General features: G+C 47.1%; 1 protein-coding gene across 1 annotated transcript in view; it reads left to right on the top strand.

Annotated features, from left to right (window-relative positions):
• Positions 1-7121: 7121 nt before the first annotated feature.
• grin3a (glutamate receptor, ionotropic, N-methyl-D-aspartate 3A) overlaps positions 7122-10000 on the top strand; it is a gene marked incomplete at both ends in the record, with an annotated part of 27006 nt that continues 24127 nt past the window's right edge. Inside the window, 2 exons of the mRNA XM_084460138.1 lie at positions 7122-7272; positions 7790-8619. Coding sequence (XP_084316264.1) covers positions 7122-7272; positions 7790-8619 — 981 coding nt within the window. The remainder of the gene's footprint in view (positions 7273-7789; positions 8620-10000) is intronic.

Raw genomic sequence — 10000 nt, 5'->3', positions numbered from 1 at the left:
CTGGAATTTCAACGAGCCAATCAGCTGGACAGACAGGCGGTGCTCCTGCTGCAGAAAGCAATTACCCATCATACATCATAAACTTCTCTTTCATATGACCTCTCTGGCTCCCATCATCGATATCTTCTGTTTCATATGACCTCACTGGCTCCCATCATACACCTCTTCGCCTATGAACTCTCTAGCTCCCAACATTGCCAGATGACCGTACAACAGAGCGTGGTCAATGGATTTTTTTATTTTTTTATTTGGATTGGCGTGAAATGGCCGTGGGGCACCGAGCTAGGGGGGAAGGAAGAACTATTTTAATTTTATTTTAATTGTTTTTTTTTTCAGGCGCAAGGCAGGGCAGGCCCCCTCCCTAGTTACTGTTTCTATGTCCCACAAGCTATGTTCCACAAGGTTTGCAGTACGTTACCAAAAGGTTCACTGAACAGCACATACCAGATGATTCTCTCTCAAGGATCCCTGACAATATCGCTGTGTTATTTGCCAAATGCCGCTACGTTGTCTAAGAAGGTTCTAGAGAAAGGCCTGAAGTATTTTACCCAAGGATACAGTATATATCATGACATTCGGATTTCAGACAGAGCAGGTGACAACGTGAGGAAGGAGTCTGCCTGCACATGTAAAGCAGGGTCCCACTGAGCAAAGATGTTTTTAGATGTTTTTTTTGTCTTTTTCGGACGTCCAAAGACATCCAATTAGGAGCCAGAATGAATGTATTTTTTTATGTTCAGATATTGAACCCGTTCTGCACGTCCACAGACGTCTTAGAGGGGTCCAAGCCAGACGTTTGAATATTGCGGCGGTCCAGCAGATGTACAAACGGGGTTCTGGACCGACGGACGTTATTAAGACATGATCTGAACGTTTCCCTGACGTTGCGTGTTTGCTGGGGTGAAGATTAGTAGGGATGGGGATTATTAATTTGTATTGATATTGATACCGTTATCGAGTCTGCTTAATGATCCGGGTCCTTATTGATACCACTAATCAATAAAGTGGTAGAAAATGAAAGTGCCTCAAAGAAAATGCCTCAAAAACACCATCAACTCTCGTTTTCAAAGACAGGATACAGTCAATACAAATCAATGGAATAATAGAAAGAAGAAAGAAAGAAAGAAAGAAAGAAAGAAAGAAAGAAAGAAAGAAAGAAAGAAAGAAAGAAAGAAAGAAAGAAAGAAAGAAAGAAAGAAAGAAAGAAAGAAAGAAGAAGAGAGAGAGAGAGAGAGAGAGAGAGAGAGAGAGAGAGAGAGAGAGAGAGAGGAGAAAGGTGTGTGGACAGCTACTGGCAAACATTAGCCTGATGTTTACAGCTCCTTACACAGCGCTTAAACTTCACCTGGCTGTCTCTCTGTGAGTAACTTAGTGGCATCCATTATTAGAAAATGGTTAGAGTGAAATGTTTAAAATGAAGATTAGTAGGGATGGGGATTATTAATTTGTATTGATATTGATACCGTTATCGAGCCTGCTTAATGATCCGGGTCCTTATTGATACCACTATCAATACTTTTCTATGGGAAAAACGAGACGGACGGCAATACATGTTTAACAGAACTGGTTTTGCATGTATTGCTTACAAACACACTCAATGGATCCATAGGTGCGTAGACAAAACGCCTCAAAAACTCTCGATTTCAAAACTCTCGTTTTCAAAGACAGGACAATACAGTCAATACAAATCAATGGATATAATATGACCAATAAAACCCGATCGGAAGCATACTTTGTGGCGTCAGAACATCAACGGACACCACTGACAACTTGTGAGTCAGGTGAGTTTCCATTGAGTGTGTTAGTGGCGGCAGGCAATATCTCGAGAGTGCACCATTTGACAAAGTTTGAAATTTCGCTGTTGCATATGATTGTAAATAACCTTTTAACATGACTTATAATGCTAAATTATGTCCTTTAAGATGCCAATGAAGTAGCCCAAATACATTACATTACATTACAGTCATTTAGCAGACGCTTTTATCCAAAGCGACTAACAATAATTGCATTTAACGTAGGAAGAGCCAATGTTCTACTACTTGCCAGAACTCACAAGTGCATCTTCTCTCTAAAACAAGGGACTAAGAGCATAATCTAGTGCTGAAGGCAAAGTCCAAGAATAGCAATCTAAAGTACAGTGCAATATAATATAATACAATAAAATACAATAAGTGCTTAGGCGGGAGGATTGTTGTAGTACTTCTTGAAGAGATGAGTTTTGAGCCTGCGACGAAAGATGGGCAGCGACTCTGCTGTCCTGACGTCAGTGGGCAGTTCATTCCACCGCTGCGGGGCCAGGACAGAGAAGAGCCGTGACCGTGTCGATCGACCGCAGGGGCCTCGGAGTGACGGGGCAACCAGTCGCCCTGAGGTAGCAGAGTGTAGCGGTCGGGAGGGGGTGTAGGGTTTGACCATGGCCTGGAAATACTAAACCAAAGTATAATGTATTTAACATGTTTTGTGCATGTAGAGGTTGACAGTACAGGATGACTGCGGAGGATGACTGTAGTGGATGAGGAGTTGAGGATTGTCTGTCAGAAGCCCTACTGTGATATGAGTTGTGTGACTGATGATTAGTGTTGTGTAAAGACTTGTACCACCCCCCCACCACCACCCCATCCCCTCCCTGTGTTGGAGAGGAGAAGAGGAGGAGGAGAGGAGGAGGAGAAGAGGAGGAGGAGAGGAGGAGGAGAAGAGGAGGAGGATGTGTCTGCTGGTCTTTGTGATGCAGCATCTAAACGGAGTCCCATGAGGCTGTTCTGTTGGGTGTGATGGTGGCAGAGAAGCTGTCAAAGACAAGAAAGAAGAGAGAGAGAGAGAGAGAGAGGAACAGAACAGAGAGGAGGAAGAGGGAGGAAAAAGAGAGGATGAGGAGAGAGGAGAATGAAAGAGAGATAGAAAGTGGAAAGAGGGAGAGGAGAAAGGGGAAACAGCTGTTGATGATGATGATGGAGATTATGGTGGTGGTGATGATGATGATGATGATGATGATGATGATGATGATGATGACGATGACGATGATGATGATGATGGTGATGGTGATTATGGTGGTGGTGATGATGGTGATGATGACGATGATGATGATGATTATGATGATGATGATGACGATGGTGGTGGTGATGATGATTATGATGATGGTGGGTGATGATGATGATGATTATGATGATGACGATGAGGATGATGAAGAGTGCTCTACAGGAGACCTGTGTCATGGATCCATGTGGCGTGGAGGCCTGCCTGCTCTCGACTACATTGATCAGGCCCATCGATCAGCCTGCTCCCCGGCAGCCCATTAGCAGAACATTAATCAACCTGGCCTGCTGATTGGTTCAATGTTCACCTCTGACCCCTGGGTGACCAGAGCAGCAGAGTCATCAGTCCTGAACAGAATCAACCTTAACATCATTACAACACCCACATGATGGAGCGTTAGCCTGCTGTGATTGGCCGGTAGGTAGGCTCGCTCGCTAAAAGGCCAGGTTGGCTAATCGGCTGCAGTCATCGCTCCACAGACGGCAGCTTTGCTGTTTTTCTCCATGGCTTAAGCCATGTCTACGAAAGCAGAGTTCACACGGCCGACTCAGTAATGTAGATGATCACGACACCGACATTGTTTGCAAAACAAGAACGTTACATTACAGCCATTTAGCTGACGCTTTTATCCAAAGCAACTTACAGTAATTGCATTTAACGTAGGAAAAGCCAATACAACTACTTGCCAGAACTCACAAGTGCATCTCCTTTCTAAAACAAGTGACGAAGAGCATAATCTAGCGCTGAAGGAAAAGTGCGAGAATAGCAAACTAAAAATGCAATAAGTGCTTAGGCGGGAGGATTGTTGTAGTACTTCTTGAAGAGGTGAGTTTTGAGCCTGCGACGAAAGATGGGCAGCGACTCTGCTGTCCTGACGTCAGTGGGCAGTTCATTCCACCACTGCGGGGCCAGGACAGAGAAGAGCCGTGACCGTGTCGATCGACCGCAGGGGCCTCGGAGTGACGGGGCAACCAGTCGCCCTGAGGTAGCAGAGCGTAGTGGTCAGGAGGGGGTGTAGGGTTTGACCATGGCCTGGAGGTAGGAGAGACCTGGGCTGAGTTTCCCAGAGGCATCATAGCGCTACGTTCATCGTAGCGCTATGATGAACGCCGTAGCTTACGATGAACGTAGCGCTATGATGCCTCTGGGAAACTCAGCCCTGTTCCTTTCCTTGCCCTGTAGGCTAGTATCAACATTTTAAACTGGATGCGAGCTGCTACAGGGACCCTGGGAGAATGGAGAAGGGAAGTCGTGTGGGAGAAGTTCTACTAATTTCTCATTGAGTACAGACATAATCCAAACAGTTACTGCTTAGCATGTTTTAGCATAAACACATTCATCAAAACTGAATAGAAAACTGTTTTTTCCAGCAATAAACATAAGTCAGACTATTTGCAAAATGCAATTGTGTAAACCACATGATGCTAACTGTATGCCCCTGTTACAGTCAATAAATACATACTGTATTTCAAAATATGATTACATTTCCATGGCAGTTTTTGTCATATGTGTAACATTTCAAATAAATGCAACTGATGCAGTATAACTGTTTTATATGCAGGGTAGAATACGGTTCTATGTAAAATATGAAATACAGTAACTTTACAGTGTAAAGTGAATCTCTCAGAGCATGATGCAAATTCTATATGCTTCATCGGAAGATGAGAGTCTCTGATGTCTTTGAATGTGTACATGTACAGTACACAAGTTCAGTACACAAGTTACTTAGCGTAGCCTATGCCTGTTAAGCTAAGCTATGGCTCTGTAATGCACTATTGATTTCTGCATCTAAAGGTCTTGCAACACATTATGGTATTGAATATGGAGACTATCCACTATGAGTAACACTGACAAGATGTGAGTAGCTGCAAGCAACCCTATGTGACAGCATATATTACATGAATAGCAGCACGTATAGTAGCCCGGTAGGTAGAGCAGCCGATTGGGGAACGCAAGGTCCCCGGTTCGAACCCGGCTTCCGGAGTGTGCCGAAGTGTCCTTGAGTAAGACACCGAACCCCAAAATCACTCGTCACGTGTGGCACGGTGGCACGGTGACGCCTCACAGCAAGAAGTGCTGAGTTTGCATGTACAAATATCTATCATCTAATTCATCATCGTACATGTACGTCTCCCCATGTTTGCAAGGGGTTCCTCACAAAAAGAACCCAATATAAAAAACGTGCAGAACAGATCGTTGATGCCGTCCGTCCCTGACGGAAATGGAGAGGAGAACTTGGTTGGACCCCGTGGCGCCGCCCACGCACGCCGCCTAGGCCTACTGTCTGCTCCCAGCTGCCCTTGGGGGAAGGATGACGAGATGGTTGAAGAGCAGAGAAGGAGTGTGTGTGGGATGGTTGAAGAGCAGAGAAGAAGTGTGTGTGAGATGGTTGAAGAGCAGAGGAGAAGTGTGTGTGGGATGGTTGAAGAGCAGAGAAGAAGTGTGTGTGTGTGAGTGTTTCAGCGTTGCCGCCTACCTACCTACACCGTGTACTGTGTGACAAATAAAGATGTTTGTCGTTTTGTTTAATGTAATATTTTCGTTCCAAGTCGTTCTATTGGAGGATTAGGAAACAACATTTATCATTGAGGCATTGACTGTATCAGCATTGCTAATATAGACAGATTCCTGAAAACAACTTCCATATCAAATTGTATTTGTATGGCGTAGCACATTTCATACACAGAAGCAACACAATGTACTTTACAGAGAGGAAGGGAGGGGAGTAACTTGTAAATGTGTAATTTGGAATTGAGTATTAGAGTATATCTGTAGCATAATCTTGGAGCTGGAACATTTGACTGTGACTGTACACCCTAGCTTAGCTTACGTGTGACAAATAAAGGAATCTTGAATCTTAAATCTTGAGAACATACATAATTCTCTTAATTTTTAACTAAGTGCACTGTACATTGTTTTGTTCTATGTTTTGTACACTCAGCAGCTCTGCAAATGAGGTGGCCTCACCTCAGATCTCACCTGAGTATAAATAAAGGTTTCAATCAATCAATCAATTATCCTAGCCCTAATTTTCCATATGAAACAACTGTAGGCTACAACGTTCCTTTCCAGAGGAGCCTAATTGTGATGCGGTGAAAGAGGGAAGGCATCGTTGTGTGGAGATAAAGAGATAACTACGCCAATATGCACAATGGGAGCTTTCCTGGCTTGACCACACATACAGTATGTCCCTCAGAGATGAGGAGCCAGAATGAATGTTTTTTTTTTACGTTCAGATATTGAACCCGTTCTGCACGTCCACAGACGTCTTAGAGGGGTCCAAGCCAGACGTTTGAATATTGAGGGGGTCCAGCAGACGTACAAACGGGGTTCAGGACCGACGGACGTTATTAAGACATGATCTGAATGTCTCCCTGACGTTGCGTGTTTGCTGGGAATGTAGTTGGAATATAAATAAATAAATCAAATATGCCAGACCAAAGAAGGAGGCGATATCACTACAGTATGTGCACAGCCATCTCCACTGTCTGCATAGTGCATTATGCAACAAAGAAAAGTGCTATGGCGTTTTCAGAAGTGTGTTAGTCCTAACTGTTTTACGAAAGGTGATTCTATTAAGATGAATGCATGTAGACACCGGGAAAAACTTTAAACGAATCCCAGATAGCAAGCGGATCTGGGCCATATACAGGCCAGATGTGGCCCTGATGTGGCTTAGTTCCGTATATGGCCCAGATCCGCTTGCTATCTGGGATGGTTGGTGGCCTGCGATCCCAGCAAACACGCAACGTCAGGGAGACGTTCAGATCATGTCTTAATAACGTCCGTCGGTCCAGAACCCCGTTTTGTTCGTCTGCTGGACCCTTCAATATTCAAACGTCTGGCTTGGACCCCTCTAAGACGTCTGTGGACGTGCAGAACGGGTTCAATATCTGAACGTTAAAAAAACAACATTCATTCTGGCTCCTAATTGGATGTCTTTGGACGTCCGAAAAAGACAAAAAAGACATCTAAAAGACGTCTTTTAGACGTGTCTTTGCTCAGTGGGATGTCATGCGAGTTAGAGCAGATCAAATAACAGTATTAGTTTGTGCAGTAAATAACCATGATGCGCCAGAGGAGTAACAATGGACAAACTTCGAATGATGAAGTCTGCCAAGTGGAGACCAGGTTGCCAAGCCACCGCGTCGCGTCACGTCTCCCGGGACCGGTACCGGGACCGGGACAGTAATTACACTGATGGCACCCTGCCGTTGCAGTGCATGCAGTTTTTCCTCGGTGAGGAAATCATGCAGTTGGGGGGATACACCGGATGAGCGTGAGGTCTGACGTCAGAGGCACCGGAGAGAGAGAGAGAGGGGGGTTTCACGAGACGTGCACATGGAGATGAGAGGGTTAAATTTAGCAGACTCTCATCTGTGCAAATGTTGAGTCGGGCATAGGCGCGCATAATAACCCGTGTCTTCTTCAGAGAGGAACATGGGACAGGTCGGGACATACTCGAGACATTTCTGCATATTTGGATAATTTTGTGGACTTTTTTCGGGAGGAATGGTGCATTTTATATTTTCTTAAATGAAGTATAAAAACCAGGCTGCGGATACAATCACTGAAAACTGTTCTGATGTAGGCTATAGAATGTTTATGTTCTTAATCTGTATTTGTCTCGTTTGGTAACTTTAGGCTATGTGTGATCAAGCGGATTTGCTGCAGGTTTTGAGGATGGAAATCTGCTTTTGAGATGAAATTCTGCAGTTTTGGTTCAGATGTTGCACCCGTTATGCCCACTCTCAAGCCTTCCGGAGGAAAAGCGCACAACTTCACCGCGTCCCGGGGATTCCGCCGCTGCACGAGGACTTCACCGGGGGCAGGGGAACGAACAGACCTCCGTTTTTCGGTCGAGGGGTCTTCAGAGCGATGACGGGACCGGGATTTCTGTCTGTGTTCCCCCGATTTTTGCTTCCCCTGCTTGCGCCATGCACCCTGCTCTGCGTCCTGGTACCGGAGAGTCTCTCGCACCCGCAGCCGTGTCAGATCCTCAAGCGGATTGGCCACACCGTGCGCGTCGGGGCCCTGCACCTGCAGCCCTGGTTCCTCACTCACGAGCATCCCACCGGGGAACAGCCCATCTCCGGGGGGAGGGAGCGGGACCGGGACCGGGGGAACAGCGGTGGCCCCGGGTTCGCCAGACTGAGGACTAAAGCGTCCGGTAACAACCGGGGCGCGAGAGGTAAAAGCGCGTTGAAGCAGGCGGAGATGAGCGAGGGCGCCGTTTTCAAGCCGCGGGACTCTGTCCTGCTGGCTACGGAGACGCTGAACCTCGTACCGGGACTTCTCCCGTACAACCTGACCCTGGAGGTGGTGATGGCGGTGGAGACGGGCCTGGGGGAGCTCCCCGCGTTCCCGTTCTCCTCCGCCGCCTCCTCCTCCTCCGGCACCCCGCTGTGCGAGGACCCGGTGTCTTTCCTGGAGAGCGTGTGCCATACCGTGGTGGTCCAGGGCGTCTCGGTGATGCTCGGGTTCCCGCAGACGCGGGACGAGCTGGTGGAGCTGGACTTTGTCTCGTCCGCGCTGCAGATACCCGTCATCAGCGTGGTTCAGAACGAGTTTAGGCGGCAGAGTAAGGTAGGTCTGAAACTGGGGTAACTGTTGATTGGCTACATCTGCGTTTGGGGTGTGATTGTGGTCTTGGCTACTGGGGAAAGGAGGAGAGGCTTTGGGTCAGTCATTCTGGACGGTCAGGATCAGACCTGGCCTGCCCTCTACCGCTGCTGCGGACAGCCCTCCTGTTGACTCTCTCTCTCTCGCTCGCACGCTCTCTCTCTCTCCCACTCTCTCTCTTTCTTTCTCCCTCCCCTCTCTCTTCCTTTCTCCCTCTCTTTCTCCCTCCCTATCTCTTTCTCTCTCTCTCGCTCTCTCTCTCCCACTCTCTTTCTCTTCCTTTCTCCCTCTCTTTCTCCCTCCCCATCTCTTTTTCTCTTTCTCTCGCTCTCGCTCTCTCTCTCCCACTCTCTCTTTCTCTTTCTTTCTCCCTCCCTCTCTCTTCCTTTCTCCTTCTCTTTCTCACTCCCTATCTCTTTCTCTCTCTCTCTCTCTCTCTCTCTCCCACTCTCTCTTTCTTTCTCCCTCCCTCTCTCTTCCTTTCTCCCTCTCTTTCTCCCCCCCTATCTCTTTTTCTCTTTCTCTCTCTGTCTCTCTCTCTCTCTCTCCCACTCTTTCTTTCTCCATCCCTCTCTCTTCCTTTCTCCCTCTCTTTCTCCCTCCCTATCTCTTTCTCTGTCCTCTCTCCCTCTCTCCCTCCCTCTATCTTTCTCTCCCCTCTCTTTCTCCCTCTCTTTCTCCCTCCCTATCTCTTTCTCTCTCCTCTCTCCCTTTCTCTCCCTCCCTCTATCTTTCTCTCCCCTCTCTTTCTCTCTCTCATCTCTCAAGCATACAGTATAATAGATAAATTCAAGATTCATAACAAAGAGCCTATTTTTCTAGAATGCCAACGCATAAATCGCCTTTCACTGTAGATGTCCCTCAGTTTCTCCTCTCTCCCGCTGGACCTGCTGTTGCGCATTCATACACAATGTGCCAGAGTCTGCTCTACTGCCAGGGACCGCCGGGAGAATATGAATATACTATTTTATTATATTATAATGATGAGCTCCAGCAACAGGTTCATATAATTTAATTCAATTCCATTTTCTCCTCAACCGGCCGCCGTGAATTCGATACGGTTTGATATTCATTACGTTTCAGGTTGACTAACTCCGAACCCCCCCTCACTTCCCTCACAAAGCCTCTCTCCTCTCTGCTTATCCCTCTCCCTCGCTCTCCCTCTCTCCCCCCGCACACCTCATCTCCCCCTTCCCCCCCTCCCTCTCCCCCCTGCCCCCCTGTCCCCTCCCTTCACCCCCCCCCACACCATCTCTCCTCACCTCCCTCTCTTTCTCTCTCTCTCTCTCTCTCTCTCTCTCTCTCTCTCTCTCTCTCTCTCCCTCTCTCTCTCCCCCCCCTCTCT

The sequence above is a fragment of the Borostomias antarcticus genome (genome assembly GCF_949987555.1).
Source record: "Borostomias antarcticus genome assembly, chromosome: 30".
NCBI lineage: Eukaryota > Metazoa > Chordata > Actinopteri > Stomiiformes > Stomiidae > Borostomias > Borostomias antarcticus.
This window is presented reverse-complemented; position numbering and strand designations above follow the sequence as displayed.